The 23,030-nt window shown below is 42.9% G+C and overlaps 1 protein-coding gene across 3 annotated transcripts in view; it reads right to left on the bottom strand.

Moving 5' to 3' along the window:
* Positions 1–23,030, bottom strand: part of LOC122540985 (guanine nucleotide-binding protein subunit beta-5) — an 88,816-nt gene that overhangs the window by 62,350 nt on the left and 3,436 nt on the right. For 2 of the 3 annotated variants that reach the window (XM_087981429.1, XM_043677387.2), the window contains exons 2-4: positions 17,773–17,915; positions 13,917–14,028; positions 8,734–8,870 (exon numbers count right to left, since the gene is read on the bottom strand). In XM_087981429.1, coding sequence (XP_087837555.1) covers positions 8,734–8,870; positions 13,917–14,028; positions 17,773–17,898 — 375 coding nt within the window. In that variant the 5' untranslated portion in view covers positions 17,899–17,915. Of the gene's footprint in view, positions 1–8,733; positions 8,871–13,916; positions 14,357–17,772; positions 17,916–23,030 lie in introns of those variants that run through there. The other variant, XM_043677388.2, reaches the window with a different exon arrangement.

The following is a 23,030-nucleotide window of genomic DNA, read 5'->3' on the forward strand; positions in this document are numbered from 1 at the left end:
GGGGGAGATGGAGCACCGCATGAGACAATAGATTGCTTTGAGAACCACATTGCAATTAAATAGGAACTGGAGCACCATCTGGGCTTCAGACAGACAGGATGGAGCTCTGAGCCATAACAGACAGGCCGACAGAACACTGTAACACTGTGCAGGCCGGGAGTTGAAAGGATATGATTGTACATGGGGACTATCCTCACAATGAACTGCAGTACCACTGCAGTTTTATCAGGCATTTTCATAGAAAATATTCATTCCATCAACGTAAAAAGGTTTCTGAAAGTACAAAATTACCTAAAAAGGCTTTCAGGATTTGATACTCATTTGGAAGCTTATTTGAAGCGTCGGTCAGTAACTCACTCACCACTGAGTCAGAATGTTGTGCGTTCAGGTCCCATTCCAGAGAGCTATGCACACAATCCAGCCTGGTACCAAAGGGAGTACTGCACATTCACAGCAGTCACCTTTCAGAGAAGATGCTCTCAAACATAGATAAAAGAGCCCTTGGCAGTGTGACAAGGAAGGGCAGTGTAGTGACTGTAACAAGGTCAGCCAGGTGGACCTCATATAATACAGTTCCCTGACTGGGGCTGTTAACCTGGTCCAATCAGGGAGCCCTGGCTGACAGATATAAACAGGAGTGTCAGGGGTTCAATTCACTTGGAGAGCTGGCTCTGAGGAAGCACAAATAGCAATAAGCGCTATACTGCACAAATAAAGGGTGACTTGGTGATGGGATACTGGCCTCTCTAGAGTTATGTCAGGCAGGAGAGCTATTTCTTGTGTCCAGCTAAACTCTTGTTCCTCAACCAACCTCATTAAATCTGATTTTCTAGTCACTATCAAGTGCTCAGTACAAACTAGCTGCTGCATTTCCCTTATTGTAACCGGACTACACTTCAGGAAATCATCCTAAAGTTATGATGGTGCTTTACATACATTGTTCCATCATTCTTTCAGTGTGTGACTCTGCAACACGACAGTCCCTAACTGATAATCTATCGTTTTGGAGATGTAACTCAGTGATCTGATTGCTGTTTTAGCTTTGTTCAGTTTTGAATCTATAAAGCTCGACATCTCTTTCAATTTCACACTTGACAATTTCATCAGCATTGCATGCGAGTTCCTCATTTTTCTTCCCATATACAGCACTTGTTTCTGCTAAATTCTATCGCAATTGTTTTTGCTTAACTGCCTAATTTATTAAGAATTGCACAAGCAGCAGCCTTCTTAAAGAATTGACTACCTCCTCCCAGCATCTGAAATTTTTACCAACTGGTATTACCTCTGAGCCATTGAGATATATTGGAAACAGCAGTGGTCTCTCACACAGATTCCTGAAGCATTTCACTCATGAAAGCTACTTTTTCACAAAATCTCAAAAAACTTCTAGCGATTTTCTAGATGAGGCTGATTTCCCTGATTTGTCCCCATTCCCTCAATATAGAATTCCTATAGTGTGGAAGCAGGCCTTTCGGCGCCACACTTACCCTCCAAAGAGTATCCCACCCAGACCCAGCCCCCTATCCCTGTAACCTGGCATTTTCCATAGCTGACCCAGCGAGCCTGCACATCACTGGACAATTTTGCAAGGCCAATCCAACCAATCTGCACACCTTTGTACTGTGGGAGGAAACCAGAGCACCCAAAGGAAAACCATGCAGATGCAGAGAGAACGTGCAAACACCACATAGACAGCCGCCTGAGGGTGGAGTCAAACCTGAGTCCCCGGCACTGTGAGGCAGTAATACTACCCACTGAGCCATTAAGCTGATCCATTCTCTCAATTTGGAACCATTCATGCATTTTGGAAGTCTAAACATAGGTTTGCGGGCATTCCAAACTGAATCTGGTGGATCTGTTCCTGTTCTTGATCACAATCATTTCTTCTCCTTGCTCTCATTATTGATGTTTCTCAACCTCATTCTCCTGCCTTTTCCCTGTAACACTTGATCCTTTTACTAATCAAGAACTATCCATCTCCGTCTTAAATATGGTCAATGACCTGGCCTCCACAGCCCTCTGTGGCAATTGACACAGATTCACCACCCTCTGGCTGAAGAATTTCCTCCTCATCTCAGTTCTAAAGGGTTGTTCCTTCACTCTCAGGCTGTGCCCTTGGGTCCTGATCTCTCCTACACGTAAAAATATCTTCTCTACATCTACTCTTCCCACGCCTCTTGGTATTCAGTAAGTTTCCCTCTGATTCCCCCTCATTCTTCTAAATTCCATCGAGTACAGTCCCAGATTCCTCAATCACTCCTCATACGATAAGCCATTCATTCATAGATTCATTCCTGTGAACCTCCTCTGGACACCCTCTTGTGTAAGCACAATCTTCCGTTGATGTGGGGCCCAAAACTGTGCGCAATATTCCAAATGCAGTCTGACCAGAGCCTTATACAGCCTCAGCACTACATCCCTGCTTTTGTATTCTAGCCCTCTCGAAATGAATGCGTTGTGTTTATACACAGAAGTATGAATCCATATATTTACACATTCAAATGTACAGAAGGCAAGATATATAGAGAGAAAAGACATTAAGTAAGAGAAAATGGACGGGAAGAAAAATTATATTTTCACATTTTTTAAAATCTCCAATGATTACAACTTGAAAGAATGAGCCTGCACACTTATAAAAACAAATTAGCGGATAGGTTTTAGCTTTTGGCAGTAATTTAAAATGTATAATGTTAACAAAACATTACACTTAAATTGACAAACCCCAACATTTTTTGATGTCTTCAGAGGGTATCTGGCAGGCAAATAATGCAACCTTATTCCGTCTGAGTATTTGGAAGTATTATCAATCTGTTCCAAGTTGCCATCACACAGCTCTGGAGCAGTTGGGGTTTAAATGTGTGCCTCTATGGCTGAATCGTTTAGTGAGATTTTCAGCTTCTGGAGAAACAGGACCATTCATACGAAGACGTCACATAATTTGTTCCTTAATAATAGTGAACGCTGACAGCCTCCCCACTATTACTCTAAGGTACAGGCCAGTGCTAGGACTTGTGGCCAAACTGGATAGTTTTAGGATCCATATACAGAGAAACCTCGATTATCCAAAGGACTCGGGCAGGCAGTATTTCGTTCGGTTAATTGAATTCCAGATAATTTAATGCCAGGTAACAGTTTAGCCAAGCATCGGGACCTTGCAATCTTGCCGGATAATACGATATTCAGATATTTAAATGCAGGATAATAGAAGTTCCTATGTAGAGGGGAATGAAAGGGTTTGTTTTTCATTACGTCCTTTACTGAACAAAATATGATACTTAGTTCCAACTATCAAAATCTAATCATTAGTAGTTCCTTTTTTCTGATAATTGTTTTTCTTTGTTTTTGGTAGCTTTATTGATTCATTGTTGCAAAATACTATTCGGCCGAGGCACTTTATTCCAAACGTAAAACAAAAATGGAAGATGGTGGCAAAAATATAACCTTATTTAATGCCATCTGGAGCACAGCTTGTTCGAGGATAGCTAATCTGCAATTGTGCAAACTATTAATGATCCTCTCCTTCACTTCTGCAAAAACCTCTAGGAGGGTTTACTGCTCCATTACATTTCTCAGAGAGTATGTCAAACTAACGTAAAGAAAACAGAAAATCCTCAAAGTTGGTACATCCCAATATTCGTTAGACTATTGCTTCTGAGTATACACTCATTGGAACACAGCTTCTGGAATATTGTCCAACCAGAAACCCAGGATCAGAATAGGGAGTCAGATCTCATCAAAACTCAAATACAAAACTAGGTGGAGCCCTTGTGCTGCAATGGTGGTGTCTTTACCCCTGAACTAGGAAGTCCCACCTGCTCCAGGTTAATTAGAAAGTTTTAAAAAAACAAAAGTAGGTGGTAGATCCACATGTGATAACAACATTATACTTTCAGTGAACTGACAGTCTTCCTCTTCCACATTTTCCAACCTTGTTGATGACCCGCCCCATTAGGTGCTCAGTCCATCAACCTGTTACTCCAAAAATAAGTGCCACACTGTTTCTTTCTTTGTAATTCAGTGACACAACTCAAACTGCTGACAAATCATCACAGCTCCAAGACTGTAATATCATCATAATAAACAAACACAAGGTCTATATTCATTAAAAATGTAAGATATCGGAGGAGAATTCAGCCATTTGGCCCATCAAGTCTGCTCTGCCATTCGGTCAAGTTTTGCAATCCTGCCTTCTCCCTGTAATCTTTGATCCCCTTACTCATCAAGAACCTATGTATCTTGGTCTTAAGATGCATAGTCAGGAAAAAGTGAGAAATGCAGATGCTGGAGATCAGAGTCATCATTCCTGATTCGGGCTTATGCCCGAAACGTCAAGTCTTCTGTTCCTCGGATGCTGCCTGACCTGCTGTGCTTTTCCAGCGCCACACTTATTGACTACAAGAGTGAGGATGTCATGTTGTGGTTTTATAAGACTTTGGTTAGGCCACCCTTAGAGTATTGCATTTAATTCTGGTCACCACATTACAGGAAGGATGTGGAGTCTTTGGAGAGGGTGCAAAAGAAGTCTACTAGGATGCTGCCTGGATTAGCGGGTATGGGATATAAGGAGAGTCTAGAAAACCTCAGATTGTTTTCTTTGGAGCGATGGAGGCTGAGGGGAGACATGATAGAAATCTATGAAATTATGAGATGCATAGATAGGGTTGAAGGTTAGAATCATTCTCCCAGAGTTGAAATGTCTAATACTATAGGGCATGTATTTAAGGTGAGAGGGGGAAAGTTCAAAGGAAATGTGAGGAGCAAGTTTTTTTTTAAACACACAGCATGGTAGGAGTCTGGAACACGCTGACAGGGATGATGGTGGAGGCAGATATGATTGGGATATTTAAGACACTTCAAGATAAGGACATGAATATGCAAGGAAGATGGACCAAGGACGGGTAGAAGGGATTAGTTTAAGTTGGTGTCACGCTCGGCACAAAATTATGGGCCAGTAGGCCTGATCTACATTCTACATTCTAAACCACTCAATGACTTAGCCTCCACAGGCCTCTGTGGCAATGAGGTCTCAGCTATTAGGATAATGGTTCTTCAGCAATCAAAATACAACTGACGAGGTCACAACAGCATAATTTGTGATCAAGATGTAATTTTAAAATACACAGCCCAATATGGCAAACTGCACAGAGGTCACCATACACAACAGCATGCCTTCCATTGACCCAATGAATATCAGAAGTGGTCAATGTCATACCCAGTACATTTCCGGGTCTGGAGAAAGCCTGGAGGATGTCTCCTTTGCAACAATATAAGCTGATGTGTACTTGTAGTGAAACACAATAATGCCACAAAGTAGCATATGGGTTAGCTGAGAAAATGGCTCTTACCAATTGCACCAGAAGTTGATTGACCTGTGATTCTCACAGCTCTTCCAGTTAATATATTAAAACTTGCACCACTTCCTCCTGCGTCCCTCAAGGCTACCACTAACTGCCACACCAATAGTTTCATTTCTACTTGAGCCAGATAGCTCCATGCATTGCAGTGCAATTCAATCAATCAATCAGTTTAATAAAAGGTACCTACACCACTGGGGTCAAAGCAAGTTCCACTAATTGTCCCCGGAGCATGCTCCAGCCTATTCTTATATTATTGCAGACAATGATTTATCCATCAATCAGAGTAAAGATGTGTTAACCTTACAAATTTAAACAACATCATTGTCTCTTTAAAGGTAAAAATGTCCTCCTTCCCACTCCCACAATTTACAACATATTCTTGTTTATGAGATGACATGCGGGATTACCACCGTACTGTCAATCAAGAAGTATGAGTGAGTTTTAAAACTTATTTTTAAATCAGCTTTATGGAAAAATGCCATAATAATCACCCACTGAAAAACTTGTAAAGATAGAATTAGAGATTGATATATTATTGCACAAACAATTCAAGGACTTACATGTGATGCAAATTAAGGCTTTCTTGAAGAATTCTGGGTATTACATACAAGATTGTAAGGCCATAAATGTAGGCAGTTCAACTCACTGAATCTGCAAAATGATCCTGGCCGATCTGATAATCCTCAACTCCACTTTCTCATAACCTTTGATTTCCTTTCTGATTAAAAATATGTCTATCTCAGCATTGAATATATTAAACAACACAGATTCGATAGCTTGCTGTAGTAAAGAATTCCAGTTTCACTACTCTCTAAGGGAAAAAAAATTCCTCCTCATCTCTCCCTTAAATTGGTGATCCCATACTCTGAAATATGTCCTCTGGTCTTGGGGAAAGGAATCTCTCCACATTACTCTGAAAAGCCCAAGAATTGTGTAGGCTTCAATAAGGTTGCCTCTTATTCTTCTAAACTCTCACTTCTAATGGGTATAAGACCAACCTACTCAATCTCCTCTCACAAGAAAATCTCTCTATCAATCCACTGAACCTTTTCTGGACGGCCTTCAATGAGAATATATCTTTCCTTAAACAAGGAAACCAAAACTGTTCACCAGCGTGGTCTCACAACTGCCTGGACAGATTTAGCAAGGCCTTGCTACTTTTACACTCCACTCCTTTTGAAACGAAGGGCAAGAGACACAAGCATTTATAAAAATGGAGCAACAGGCTTACTGGTGTTAAGTTAATCAACTAGCTAACCAAAGGCCTCAACAAATGATCTGGGACTTTGAGATGAAACTGATGATATAAATCTGGAACAGAAAGCTAATCTCAGTGATGGTGATCATGAAACGGCATTTTCATTAAACCAATATGATTCACTAATAACCTTTAGGGAAGGAAATCTGCTGTCCGTACCACAACAATGTGTTTGACATTTAACTTATCCCTGAAAAAAGGTCAAGCTGTATTCTTTCTTAACCCCTTGATATTCAATGGGGTAAAAACAATGACTGCAGATGCTGGAAACCAGATTCTGGATCAGTGGTGCTGGAAGAGCACAGCAATTCAGGCAGCATCCGAAGACAGGCAAAATCCAATGGGGGTCTTACCATCACAGAAACACTCAATATCAGTAATAATGGGAAAATTAACTGGCACAACCACATAAAACTTCAGCTACAACAGCAGTTTACAGGCTGGGTATTCTGCAGGTGACTGACCACTTGGCTCCTTAAAACCATCAGCAAGGCACAATGAGTGACAAGCATCTAGAATACTCTTGACTTGCTTGAGCGACTTTTACTCCAATGACACTCAAGTTTAAAATGATCCGGGACAAAGGAAACCCTTTTGATTTGCACCCATCCAACCATGTTCATAGTAGCAACTGTGTGTACCAACTACAACAGGCACAGCAACATCTTACCCTGATTTCTTGCACAGCAAACCTACAACCTTGACCACCGAGAAGGACAACGGCCACAGTTGTCTGGAATCACCATCATCTGCAAGCTGCCTTCCCATTTATACACAATTCTAGATTAGAAATACATCTCTATTTCTTCACCAATGAGGTGTCAAAACCATGGAATTCCCTCCCTCGGATCATTTTAGGAGGGTCTGCATCATACAAATGACCGTGGTGGCTGATGGTGGAGAATCACCACCTCTGCTCCAGGGCAGTTAATTTGTGCCTGCGTAGGGCATTACTGTCAGTGGGAAGTGGAGACAGGGGCAGCAAGAATACAGAGTACAGTAGTCCACAATGAAACCTGTGAATCGTGGTGAAGGGAGGCTGTGAAGAAATAGAGCAAAATTGTGAAAGGAATTCTAAACACAAATGAGGAAATACGACATGAATGGAAGCTAGCAGAGGTCAAAACAATAGCTCATTAAAACTCAACACAGGATAGGGTCTAAGTGACAGCTCAACAGGAGCTTAATTGCTCTGCAGCTCATAACAATAGGTGACCAGAAGCAGCTAAAACATGAAGACAGTGAAAGTAAAATACAAGTAATCTGAGGTGTGGTTTTGGCAATGCTGAATCAAATCTATAATTATGTTTAGTCTTTAACTATAATTTTTTTTATTAATGTACCTGGACAATTTGCAAAATTATGACAGAAAAAACATTTCTTAACATCATACAAGCAAGAGATGCTACAACATCCATTATGTCAATTAGGCCAAAGTCTACCCATCAGACAAAGCCTTCAAGTGCCCTTTAAGCTTCTGATTTCCAGAGAGTAAAGATTATTCAGCTTGGAAAAACAAAGTTCTCTTCCCATACCAGATTAAGAGTTCCCCGAAATGGTTGTAGCAGGTTTATAATAAAATAAATAGACTTCCTTTCTGCAAACATCTAAGCATCCTCTATTCCAGTTTCAATCTGAAACTTGAATTCAAATAAATTGAATATGCCATATGTCAATTAAAATTGGATTATTTTCTTCAATAGCAGATTTAGAAAATCAAGATTTGGAGATGCCGGTGTTGGACTGGGGTGTACAAAGTTAAAAATCACACAACACCAGGTTATATCCAACAGGTTTAATTGGAAGCACACTAGCTCCTCCTGATGAAGGAGCGATGCTCTGAAAAATAGTGGGATTCCAATTAAACCAGTTGGACTATAACCTGGTGTTGTGTGATTTTTGACTTCATAGAAAATCAAGCAACTGAAGTTGAGAAAATCTTAACTTAAGCTGCAATACAAATTGATGATAGAGAAGTAAGTGTATATTTTCTAGAATAACTTCCAAAATTAAGCCCAAGATCATTGCCTCCCCAAACAGATTTGTGTTTCTTTTACTGCAGGTTTCTATAGTAATGCAATGGCAAAAAAATGGTGGGTGGATGCAGATAGGTCTGACCTGGGAGGAACTGACAATTCTTCTCTTGTCTCGGCACCAGTCCATGCACAGCACTTTGTTTCCATGGCCTTTTAGAGTCCGTCTTGTCTTCATCACAAACTGTCCAAGTGCCTCTGTTCGCTCAGCCACCTGGTGAACTGGTAAGGACAGCAGAGAAGGAAACATTTGATAATCTTTAAAAAACACAATGACTGAGAGATTATAAAATGGTTTTGTATCATGCCATTCTAAATGGATACCAGATCTTCGCTTTGGCAAATATAAACAGCAGAATTTCAACATGGACTGCCCTGGACACTGTCTGGTATCAATTTAATCTTCGTTCATTGTACACAGTTTAACCCCTACATAAAAATGCACATTATACCTTCCTGCACAGAATCATTTAGGAAGACTTCAATGTAAATCTAACTTAATAGTGAATTATTCAGACAGCCTCAGGCTAATCTGTGGCAGATGAAGACATAGTGGTCCTGCCCCTGTCAGCACTCTTTACATAAGTGGAGAAAGTGAGGACTGCAGATGCTGGAGATCAGAGCTGAAAATGTGTTGCTGGAAAAGCGCAGCAGGTCAGGCAGCATCCAAGGAGCAGGAGAATCGATGTTTCGGGCATGAGCCCTTCTTCAGGAATGAGGAAAGTGTGTCCAGCAGGCTAAGATAAAAGGTAGAGAGGAGGGACTTGGGGGAGGGGCGTGGAAATGCGATAGGTTATTGGAAGGAGGTCAAGGTGAGGGTGATAGGCCGGAGTGGGGGTGGGGGCGGAGAGGTCAGGAAGAAGATTGCAGGTTAGGAAGGCGGTGCTGATTTCGAGGGGGGGGGGGGGGGGGGGAGGGGAAATGATTTCCAACGCCCCTCCCCCAAGTCCCTCCTCCCTACCTTTTATCTTAGCCTGCTGGACACACTTTCCTCATTCCTGAAGAAGGGCTCATGCCCAAAACGTCGATTCTCCTGCTCCTTGGATGCTGCCTGACCTGCTGCGCTTTTCCAGCAACACTTTTCAGCTCTTTACATAAGTGTCAATAACTGAAAGACTGAATGTATATAATGCTCCCTTCAGTTTATAAAAACATGATCCCAATTTCATGGTCTCCACCAGCAAAGCTGAACACAATGCAATTTGATTCCAAAATTAGTAGATGAAACTGAATAATTCCAAATGGGAATAAGAATTATATTAGCATCCCTGATAACTGAGGAAGTCACTGCTCCTCCTGAAAGTAACAGTTACATCTTCAACTCTGCATTATTCCCTACTAGTAATCAGAAGTACCTTGCCATTTAAAACAGATGGTTCCTACATTGATTTGTATCTTCATCATATTAATACTCACTAAGCCTGTGCCAAACAAAATCAGCACATTTAACACTGACCGGTCACATAGGAAGCACAGTAGATCAATTAATATTCCTTCAAATGTACATTGTAACTCCAGTTGAAAAGCAAATGAATTATATATAGTAGAATAAAGCATAAAGGGAAAAGAGTAAATAAAAGAAATGTGAAAACAATATCTGATGTCAGAACAAGTGGGTCATTAAGCAATAGGACTGTTGTAAAAATCCAGCTGGTTCATTTATGTCCCTTAGAGAAGTAAGCTTGCTCTCATTATCCATTCTAGATCTATATGTGACCAGAAGGTCCACTGTCATCTTCTTAGGCTAATTAAGGATCGACAATAAATAACGGGCTGGTCAGCCTTGCCCACAACTTGAGAATGAGTGACTGAGATCTTCTTATGCGTCCTATAAAGTGAATTAAGAATTTTTAAAAGTCTTATATCACTCTCAAATGCAGTTCAAAGAAATCCAGACACAGAGATTCCAATCCAGAAAGTTCATAATTCTCAGAAATAGTGCTGTGATGGTTATTCTACATTTGAAAGCCGTCTCTCCTGAGATTGTATAGCCAATGCTATCTATCTGTGCAATAACCTCTGATCAATGCAGCAAGGTCTGCTTTGCCAGTTGTAGTAACCACAGCTTCCTGGTTCCCATTCAAGTAAAACAAAGTGAAAACATTTCATACAGTTCATTACATGCTTTTGATTTTTTTTTCCATTTTACATTCCAGACTTTCCACTTGTCTCCAACAAACCATTAACCTTTCGCCATCACTGCAAGGCAGAGAGCCCAGAGGCAGCTGTGTCCACAGCTCAGATCACAACTTGTCTTTTTTTAATCTTACATTTCTTGAGAAAGTAATTCATTATTGTGTTGCTAGGCCATGCAAACATACCATCAGCAACACATCAGCACAAGAGCACAAGGACAAAGTGCCACAGTCTTCACGATCGGGTTAATCCACGGTCCATTATCCATCATAAAATTGGAAAACAGGATGGAATCAATAAAGAGGCCTTGACAAGAGCCAAGATATTGACAATTCCGAAAGGGTAAAGATTTATTTTAAATGGGTCAGCACGGCCCCAAGGAAAAGAGACCTGAAGCAAAACAAAAATTCAAATTTGCTACTTTAGGTTAAATTGTATTTCTTGAATTTTCTTCCTTTGATAAAAATATGTGCATTCAAATGCAAAGCATAAATGGTATCCTTCTGCTGATTTTTCTCATCTCACCAATTTTGTCACTTTAGCAACATCAGACACTGAGTGATGAATGAGTCAAAAGACATGGTAAATGGCCCTGACGCTGGTTTATCTGATCTATTATAACTGGTCCTTAAGAGTCTCATAGGAAATGCTGCTCTCTGGTAAATTAGCGAGCAATAGATTATTTGTTGATTGTTCCTGGATACTGTCGAGCAGACTCCGGTATGAGGAAGGGACAGTGGCTCAGTGGTTAGCACTGCTGCCTCATAGCTCCAGGGACCTGGGTTCAATTCCAGCCTCAGGCCACTGTCTGTGTGGAGTGTGCACATTCTCCCTGTGTCTGGGTGTGTTTCCTCTGGGTGCTCCAGTTTCCTCCCACAGTCCAAAGACATGCAGGTTAAGTGGATTGACCATACTTAAAAATTACCCCATGCTGTGTAAATTAGGTGGGTAAGCCATGGTAAAATCCCCATATAGGGTTTAGGTTTAGGTCTGGGTGGGACGCTCTTCAAAGAATCAGTGCTGACCTGATGGGTCGAATGGCCTCTTTCTGCCCTGTGGAGATTCCATGTTCCTAAGGGAGGTGGCCATATCTGGTTGCATAGAACGTATATTGGCCCAGTTATAAAATACATTGGATATGCTCAAGCTCCTTCAGAGTCTCAGAAAACAAATTCCGAACTGGTAATTCAGATCAGATATTCAAGTGAGTAAATACTTGAGAGCCAGTTCATGAAGAAATGGAGAGATTGGATGAGATTTGTTGATCTCAATATATCAAGGATTTGAGGGAACACAGCAATTGTCCTGCTCAGAAATGGCTACAGGGAAAGACCCAGGGATGAACCTGGTGGGATAAATTTGGTGTAGTGCAGGTCTTCTCAATCTTATTGCTCCCAAGACCACCTCTTGAGTTATAGAAATTCGACCAGATTCCTGTAGGGTAACCATTTCTTCTCTGTATTAACCAGTGATACTCAAATTAAAATAAAACCAGAGAGGAGAAAAATATACAGATTTAAATTTATCTGTTTTGCTTACAACTTGGTTGCTAACATCCAGTCTTTCCCCTCCCTTGTCTGACATTGTCTGTTCTCTCCAAAATCCAACTGACGAGGAAGACCTCACATCATTAGTCTTCAAACGTTCAGATTCCTTTACCTTTAACAAGCATTTTCTAAAAATTCTATTCGTCTCAATATGCTACTGGACACAAATAGAATTCCCAATGGCCTACCAGATTGTACTTCAGCTTGATGGATGGAGAGAGGGAAACTACATGCATAAGATGGAACCAAGGAGAAATTAAAGTAGCAAAGAAAACATGGGGATGGAGGACTATTTACCAAACAATTCGGTGCAAGTAATCATTTCACTGGGGAAACATGAGCTGAAGCTTCAAGTCAGGGCAATGATCCTCGGTGCTGCATGTCCAACAACTCAGTATCTTTCTTCAATGTCCTATTCCAGCTTTCCATCCTTGCTCTGTGTCCACTCTGTGCATGAACCTCCTTCTGATTTCTTTATAGACTTCATCCAGTATCCTGTGTGATTTCTGACAGACTCTTCCTTGAGTAAACTCTCATTGAATGGCATCTTGTGATTGACAAAGCACCTTGTAAAGATTCCAATTCTGAATGATCTATTATCGTATCAGTTTGTTTTTTTGTAGACACAATCTGGTTGTTTTTGGCAGACTCTTTAAACCCTTGTATGGATCACCCAGTGACTGACAGCTCCTCATATACTGGACAGATGCTGGTTTATATAGAGTACCATGTTTAACAACTGGGAGACTTCACTGTGTCTCCAATGTTATTTGTAACATGACACTCTCCCATTGCTTTGGCATTCATTTTTCTTTTTAAACCAAAGTTGCATTTAAAAGCAGGTAACATTTCTGCACTGGTAGCAGGCAGGAGAACACCTGTGAGCATGGCACCGTGTGAAAGATTCATTCACACCTGTTCTCCTGAAGTGGGTTGGCTCGCTCCTTTCAACTTTACTTACAATATGTTCTTGATGGGGACTGGTATAAATATTCCAAGCACTGTCCAATTATAAGAAACCCCATTCTTGAAAATCTTTCACATGGATGGCACAAGGCATTGCTGGGTAAAAGCAAACATGCTCGATTTATCCTAGAAACGATTTACTGATTATTTTAAAATCAACACACACACCCTTTGCAACCACCTACGCAATTATTGATTATTTTAAAATACACACACACACACATCGACACACAGACACTTAGCAATCACCTATCCAATTACTGATGGATTTTAAAATCCACACACAGACTTAGCAACTACCTCTACAATTACTGCTTATTTTAAAATCCACAAAGACATAAAACACATTTAGCAACTATCAATACTGATTATTACAGAATCCCCATCCCCCCACCACACACACACACTTAACAGCACCTACACAGTTAGTGATTATTTTAAAATCCACATCACACACACACACACACATCTCTCCATGATTAGTGCTGCAGTTTTGGATTATGCACTGGCTCAAGCTGGTGCCATGATAGGGAGGGCTGGCAGACCACCCAAGGCAGACACCGTCCATGTTCAGTGTGAGAGCAGAATGCCTGGGCCCTGGTGCTGCTGCTGTACTCACGCTCCACATCATGAAGCTTCGCTCTCTCCTCTTCCAGTTTCCCCTTCAGCGTCTCTGCTTCCTCCCTGAGCGACGACACGGACTCATTCTCCTGCAGCCCCTCGGTTGCCATCTTTTTGACACCAAGAAGGAAACAAAAACAAGATTTCTTTTTTTTTTAACAAAGGCAAGGTTTTTTTCTCCCTGCGTTCAGATGCTGTTTGTTGTCGGAATGATACCCAAAGCCCAGCTCAAACAGTTAGATGGAGGCTGGCTGACGTCAGTGGGAGGATACACCAGCCTCTAAGCGGCAAGATTTCCATTCCGAAATGACCAGCCAAAGCCGACCAGACAAGGATCAGGGAGGACAGCATTCACCCCCAGGCAGTTTAACCTCCCCTTGTGTGGGTGTGCGTGTGACCTTACTGGTTAGTTATCGGGAACGCGTCAGTTTCAAAAATGTGACATTTCCCAGGGCAACACTGAAAGAATTCCAAACGCAGGATACACTGTACCCACCGCGTTCCTGCAGTAACACTCTCCAGGTGGAGGATGCATATAATCTGCCCCGTGCATCTCTCGCCACAAAAACTCCAGACCCCCTCCACCCAAAGATGTGAACTGCGCCACCACGCACTGGAGTTAACGGTGTCATTCCCACATTTTTTTTTAGAACATGAAAATATTAAACGGGGGAGGGGTTGGTTTTATTATTTCATTAGTGTCTTCCTGTCGTGGAAGGTTTGCATTGTCTCATTTTGCAAAGAGCTGGAAAAATTGCAGTCTATTAATGTGGATGCACGGACGCTGGACAAATGTCCTGCTCGTTTTTAAGAGGTGCCAACTCAGACTGGTTTCCACTCAATGTGTTCTAAGTGTGGGTTAAACCCCCAACCACCATTAACAACGCAGAATGATAAACACAGAAAACGCTGGTCAGACTGTATATGTGGAGACAGAAACCAGCACCACTAAAAAGTAGGGAACGGTAGGATTCAATGTTCAACAATTGCCCATCACAATCACTGCTCCCATTTCCTTCAAAACATATTGAGCTTTACTCAGTACTATCCATAATGTTGCAGACCTGAAATGTTAACCTGGTTTCTCACTCCACAGATGCTGCCTGACTGTGAAGAATTTTGAGCATTTTCTGTATTTTTTCTCCAGGTTTCCAACAGATGCAGTGCTAATGTTTTTCTTCACTTGTTTCAGCAATCAACACATCTGATGCTGGACCACCATCTGTTGACCATTCCTTATTGTCTCAGAGAATGTGATGTGAGGGTGGTACGGTGGCTCAGTGGTTAGCACTGCTGCCTCACAGCACTAGGGATTCAAGTTCGATTCCAGCCTCAGGCAACTGTCTGTGTGGAGTTTGTACGTTCTCACTTTGCCTGTGAGAGTTTCCTCTGGGTGCTCTGGTTTCCTTCCACAATCCAAAGATGTGAAGATCAGATGAATTGGCCATGCTAAATTGCCCATAGTGTTAGGTGCATTAGTCAGAGGGAAATTAGTCTGGGTGGGTTACTCTTCGGAGGGTCGGTGTGGACTTGTTGGGCCAAAGGGCCTGTTTACACACTGTACGGAATCTAATCTAAACTTAAGTCTGTGTAGTCTACAAACTATACATCCACAGAACAGTTTGAGGGGAGCTTCTGTGAATTTCAACCGCTGACAATTAAAGAATGGCATATTGTTGCAAGGGAAAGAAGAGGTCTAAGTTGGAAGGAAATTTATGGTAGAGATTATCATTCGGAAGGTGTTGTCTAAGGAGCCTTGGAGAGTTGTGCTGTGCACCTTGTAGATGGTACACATTCTTGTGGGAGAGGATGCTTGAGGTGGGTTAGTTGGGGTATCAACCAGGGTGGGTTGCTTTGTCCTTAATGTTGTGAAAATTCTTGAACATTGTTGGAGCTGCACTCATCCTGGCAAATAAACAATATTCCCCCACGATCCTGACTTGTTCCCATTGATTGAAAATATGAAACCCACCCCTCTGTGTCTCACGCTGTTCAGCTTTGAGTGCTGCACCTATCCAGGCCAAGTGGAGAGTATTCCATCAAACTCCTGAATTGTATCTTGTAGCTGGCAGACAGGCTTTGGGGATTCAGGAGGTGAGTTACTTCCCATTGAACCCTCAGCTTCTGAACTGCTCTTTTAGCTACAGTATTTATCAGGCCCATTTATAACCTTCAGGATGCTGATGGTATGGGGATTCAGGGATGATAGGGGAACATAGAATAGTACAGCACAGAAACAGGCCCTTCGACTCACCATGTCTGTGCTGATCATGATATCATTCTAAACAAATCCCATCTGCCTGCACATGGTCCATATCCCTCTATTCCCTGCCTATTCCTGTGTATGTCTAAAGGCCTCTTAAACATTATTATTGTATCTGCTTCTACCACCTGCCTTGACAGTGAATTCCAGGCACCTGCCACCTTCTGTGTAAAAAACTTGCTTTGCACATCTCCTTTAAACTTTACCCCTCGCACCTTAAACCTATGCCCCCTTGTATTTGAGATTCCAACCTGGGAAAAAAACCCCGACTATTCGATTCTCTGTGTTGTTGAAGGTAATTGTGTGGTGTGAATACTACTTGCTATTTATCAGCTCAAGCCCAAATATTATTCAGGTCTTGCTGTGTGTGAGCTTCATTATTTGGAGAGATACAAATGGAAATTGTATTACAAGCAGCAAAAATCCCTACTTCTAACTATATGATGAAAGAAAATAATTGATGAGGCACCTGCAGATGACTGGAAATTCAACTTTAAAGGAATGAATTACATACTTACATTGCCAATGGTTCTAATATTAGCTGGAGAAATGTTAGATTTATGGATATTAAACTCAGAAGAGGTCATTATCCAATGGTGCCATCAACTATCAAATCCAATTGAATTTTCCTAACCATTCCACTTAGTCTCCAATATTACCTTTCTTCAAGTGCTAATCGAGCTCCCTCTTAAGACACAATTACAATGTGAACGAATTTCCATTTTGTACCAAATATTAAATTTGTAAATCTGGCACCATCACCTGACTTGACTAGGAATGAAAGGTCACACCATTAGTTTGAGTTTGGAGTGTAAATTACATATTGTTTCATGTATCGAATGTTTAGGGATTTGTTGGCACTTTACTGGCTAATCTGACATAGATTTCAGCACCTTGAAAGCACTCCCTGTATCTGCAACTAAAAAGATGGCTAAAGGTCTATTTGGGCAGCAGTGAATCAAAGTTCTGTCTGGTTTGAACAAGTTAGTTGTTTCCTCTGAACCAGTGATTCACTCTAATGGACATTCATGGTAATTTATTTCAAATCTCAATCACTTCATGTGAATAAAGTCTTCTAGGATCATACTCAGACTGAATTGGAACTCCTGTGTGAAGTGCTTTTACTCTGCACTGACATTGCACAGTGGACTGCCATAATAGAATGGACTACAATATCTAAAATGTGGTGGATGTAGGGCCAACAGTGACTTTCAGAAGGGAATGGGCTAAAGGCTTGAAATGGAAGTGTTTGCAGACGATGGGGAAAGAGCATTAGAAAGGGAATCATTGACTAGTTCTGTCAAAGACACTGATTGGCATTCTGGCCTGGACAATCCTATAAAAGTAAAAGCAGTTTAAATCCTAGATTTAAGTGCAGGGTTTCTCAATGGACATTCTTTTAGAGACATTAATAATCCAGTTTAACTGACCATATGAAGTTGCTTAGGTTTGAGGCCTATAATAATTCCGAGAGATATTAATGCCGACTACATTCACATTCTCTCCGTTAACTTGTTAAAACATATTTGAAGTTTGAATTATGTTTGCTAATTTGATAGATCCCAAAGTCTAGGCGACTAATTGGCCATACCATTTCGACACACAGTGAGCAAAAGTTGATCTGCTCTGTGTCGATGTAAAGGTTCCGCAATGGTCCGACTTCCTGGCATTTTTCACACGGCCCGAAGGTCGCAGCAGCAAACGTCTGGTCACACATTTCACAGGAAGCTCAGCCTGGAATTGCAGACAGAAAAAGTAAAATGAGGGAAGAAACAACAAATATTCAACAGCACATTTGGTCAGTGACAAGACAGCTATATAGTTTAATGCAATCAGGTAGAAACTCTCTCTCACACACACACTCACTCTCTCACACACACACTCACTCTCTCTCACACACACTCACTCTCTCTCACACACACTCACTCACTCTCTCTCACACACACTCACTCACTCTCTCTCACACACACTCTCTCTCACACACACTCACTCTCTCTCACACACACTCACTCTCTCTCTCACACACTCACTCTCTCTCTCACACACACTCACTCTCTCTCACACGCACTCACTCTCTCTCACACACACTCACTCTCTCTCTCACACACACTCACTCACACACACACACTCACTCTCTCTCACACACACTCACTCTCACACACACACTCACTCACTCTCTCACACACTCACTCTCACACACTCACTCACTCTCTCTCACACACACTCACTCTCTCTCTCTCACACACACACTCAATCATTCACTCTCCACTGATGGACCAAATTACATTTTGTAAACTTAGTTTAATCAAACCTCATACCACCAAAGTAAATAGGATGATATCTTTATTATAAGAAATATAAGCACAGACCAGACCACCTCCTCACACAAGGGACGTCTTAAATTTGAAGAGTCGACGAGTGTGGTGCTGGAAAAGCACAGTCGATTAAGCAGCATCTGAGGAGCAGGAGAGTCAACGTTTCGGGCATAAGCCCTTCATCAGGAATATGGGGGCGCTTATGCCCAAAACGTTAACTCTCCTGCTCCTCAGATGCTGCCTGACCTGCTGTACTTTTCTAGCACCACACTCTTTAACTCTGATCTCCAGCATCTGCAGTCCTCACTTTCTCCCTTTTAAATTTGAACGGCAATTACACGAAAGCAAAGTCAGAAATGCAACAAGACTTGCTGGAAACACACAGCGTTGGCAAAGGTAGACGTAGAGATAAAGGGTGGGATCGTCTGACCCGAGAGGTGCCAGGCTTGGATGCTGGAAAGTGGAATGTTGGTGCAACTGCACACTGCTATCTTTCCACCTCAGTCAGAATTAAGCTCTGGTTAGGAAGACCCTTGGTTGACCTGCCTATTGCAATGCCAATTAAGAGTGTTTAAATGACCAATTATGGGCCTTGGCTCATCATCACTAGGATCAACTCAGCTTCAGATGGCCCTGTCACCATGTGATGCTCCTGGTAACTACCACCTGACAGTGGTGGAGGAGGCAGTGACACTGCGGAAACGTCACTGGCCTTGTAATCCAGACCCCTGGGTGAATGCTCTGCAGACATGGGTTTGAATCACACCATGGCAGCTGGTGACATTTGAATTCAATAAAAATCTGGAGGGGCTGGCCCAATGGGAACCACAAAACCATGTTCGATGGTTGTAAAAACCTGATGTGGTCACCGATGTTCTTCAGGAACCCTGAGCCATTCCGGCCTACATGTGACTCCAGACTCACAACAATTAGGTTAGCTCATAACAGTTCTTCAAGCAATTATGAATGGGCAATAAATGCTGACCTAGCCTGCAATGCTCACATCCCATAAATAGATAAAAAATATCTGCTTGTCTCCTTGCAAGAGAGGATTCTACTGACCAAAGGCAATCAGTGTCTGACTGAGGGAATAGAGGAGATGGTGTTGCCAGCTAGAATCAACCCCCTCCCTTTGCTTCTATTCCATTTCCCCCTTTTCAAGTAAGGCCAAACCTGAGCAAACCACCTACACATCACTTACCATTGTCCCATATTCCATTATGTTGGGTCTTCCTCCTGCAACAGTCTAGGCCCTTCTATAATGTAGCTCTCAATGCCAGGTTCATGATTCTGCATGAAAGCCCACTGGTTGCCTTGCCATTGTCTGGTTGACATGCGATTTAGCAGGCCATCACTGGAAGTATCTGGAGATAATGCAACTGTACTTAAATGTATTTTGTCATTTATATAACTGATGTGGATGTGAACATTGGAGAAATAGTTCGTAAGTTTGCAGATGACTCCAATAGTAGACAGTAAGAAGCTTATCTCAGATTACAAAAGAACCTTTATAAATGGACCAATAGCTGAGAAGTAGCAGATAGAGTTTAATTTAGATAAATGTGAAGTGTTGCATTTTAGTAAGGCAAACCAGAGCAGGACCTGTGGAGAATTGGAGTGAAAGTTCATAGTTCCTTGAAGTGGAGTCACAGGTAGACAGGATAGTGAAGATGATGTTTGGTACACTTGCCTTTATTGGTCAGTACATTGAGTGTAATAGCTGGGAGGACATGTTGTGGCTGTACAGGACATTGGTTAGTCCACTTTTGGAATATCATTTTCAGTTCTGGTCTACCTACTGTAGGTAGACCACAAACCTGACCCTGGCCAACCCATTGTCTCAGCCTGCTCCTGCCCCACCGAACTCATCTCTGCATACCTCGACACGGTCCTGTCCCCCTTAGTCCAAGAACTCCCCACCTACATTCGGGACACCACCCACACCCTCCACCTCCTCCATGATTTTCACTTCCCCGGTCCCCAACACCTTATCTTCACCATGGACATCCAGTCCCTGTAAACCTCCATCCCCCATCACAAAGGCCTCAAAACCCTCCGCTTCTTCCTTTCCCGCCGTACCGACCAGTACCCTTCCACTGACACCCTCCTTCGACTGTCTGAACTGGTCCTCACCCTGAACAACTTCTCTTTCCAATCCTCCCACTTCCTCCAAACCAAAGGAGTAGCCATGGGCACCCGCATGGGCCCCAGCTATGCCTGCCTCTTCGTAGGATATGTGGAACAGTCAATCTTCCGCAGCTACACTGGCCCCACCCCCCACCTTTTCCTCCGCTACATTGATGACTGTATTGGCGCTGCCTCATGCTCCCACGAGGAGGTTGAACAGTTCATCCACTTTACCAACACCTTCCACCCCGACCTCAAATTTACCTGGACTGTCTCAGACTCCTCCCTCCCCTTCCTAGACCTCTCCATTTCTATCTCGGGCGACCGAATGAACATGGACATTTGCTATAAACCGACCGACTCCCACAGCTACCTCGACTACACCTCCTCCCACCCTGGCCCTGTAAAAACGCCATCCCATATTCCCAACTCCTTTGTCTCTGCCGCATCTGCTCCCAGGAGGACCAGTTCCAATACCGAACAACCCAGATGGCCTCCTTCTTCAAAGACCGCAATTTCCCCCCAGGTGTGATCGACGATGCTCTCCACTGCATCTCCTCCACTTCCCGCTCCTCTGCCCTTGAGCCCCGCCCCTCCAATCGCCACCAGGACAGAACCCCACTGGTCATCATCTACCACTCCACCAACTTCTATATACATCGTATTATCCGTCGTCATTTCCACCACCTCCAAACGGACCCCACCACCAGGGATATATTTCCCTCCCCTCCCCTATCAGCGTTCTGAAAAGACCACTCCCTCCGTGACTCCCTTGTCAGGTCCACACCCCCCACCAACACAACCTCCACTCCTGGCACCTTCCCCTGCAACCGCAAGAAATGCAAAACTTGCGCCCACACCTCCCCCCTTACTTCCATCCAATGCCCCAAGGGATCCTTCCATATCCGTCACAAATTAACCTGCATCTCCACACACATCATTTACTGCATCCGCTGCACCTGATGTGGCCTCCTCTATATTGGGAAGACAGGCCGCCTACTTGCGGAACGTTTCAGAGAACACCTCTGGGACACCCTGACCAACCAACCCAACCACCCCGTGGCCCAACACTTTAACTCCCCCTCCCACTCCACCAAGGACATGCAGGTCCTTGGACTCCTCCATCACCAGACCATGGCAACAGGACGGCTGGAGGAAGAGCGCCTCATCTTCTGCCTAGGAACCCTCCAACCACAAGGGATGAACTCAGATTTCTCCAGTTTCCTGATTTCCCCTCCCCCCACCTTGTCTCAGTCCCAACCCTCGAACTCAGCACCACCTTCCTAACCTGTAATCTTCTTCGTGACCTCTCGCCCCCACCCCCACTCCGGCCTATCACCCTCACCTTAACCTCCTTCCACCTATCGCATTTCCAACGCCCCTCCCCCAAGTCCCTCCTCCCTACCTTTTATCTTAGCCTGCTTGGCACACTCTCCTCATTCCTGAAGAAGGGCTCATACCCGAAACGTCGATTCTCCTGCTCCTTGGATGCTGCCTGACCTGCTGCGCTTTTCCAGCAACACATTTCCAGCTACCTACTGTAGGAACCATGTTGTTAAACTTGAAAGGGTACAGAAGAGATTTACAAGGCTGTTTCCAGAGTTGGAGGGTTTGAGCTACAGGGAGATGCTGAATAGGCTGGTGCTGTTGTCCCTGGGATGTCAGATGTTGAGGGGTGGCCTTCCAGTGATTTATGAAATCATGAGGGGTATGGATGGGTGAATAGCCAAGATCTTTTTCCCAAAGTAGAGGAGTCACAACTAGAGGGCATAGGTTGAAGGTGAGAGGGGAAAGATTTAAAAGGAACCTAAGGGGCAACCTTTTCATGCAGAGGGTGGTGTGTATATGGAATGAACTGCCAGAGAAAGTGATGGAGGTTGGAACAATGACAACATTTAAGAAGCATCTTGATTGGTATATGAATAGGAAGGGTTTAAAGGGATATGGACTAAATGCTGATAAATTGGACTATATTAATTTAGGATATCTGGTTGGTATGGATGAGTTGGACAGAAGGGTCTGTTTCTGTGCTGTACATCTCTATGACTCTATTGGCTGGTTTGCTGTAGTCATGTGACCTCTACCTTCAATGTAGGTTGCTTCTGTATGTAGGCTGTGGCAGCCATGAGACACATATCCCTTGAAATGAGTCAGGGATGGTGTACCTGCAGATGTGTGGATTTAAACACCTGTAAGGAAGCCAGCTTCTAAAACAAAGAGCATGGAAGATTTTGTTCAAAAACACAGTCTGAAACTTTGAAGTACGGTGCGAGTCACACCTCTCATGCTGTCAAAATGAAAGGAGATATGAGACAGAGTTGGAATCTTTTTGCACTCTCAGTGTCAAAGCAATGAAATAGCTACAGAATTAATGTCAAACTCTGAGCAAATAGGGTTTTCTATCAGA

Source organism: Chiloscyllium plagiosum, unplaced genomic scaffold (assembly GCF_037043375.1).
Source record: "Chiloscyllium plagiosum isolate Xiang-an unplaced genomic scaffold, Cpla_swu_hap1 HiC_scaffold_39, whole genome shotgun sequence".
Taxonomy (NCBI): Eukaryota; Metazoa; Chordata; class Chondrichthyes; order Orectolobiformes; family Hemiscylliidae; genus Chiloscyllium; species Chiloscyllium plagiosum.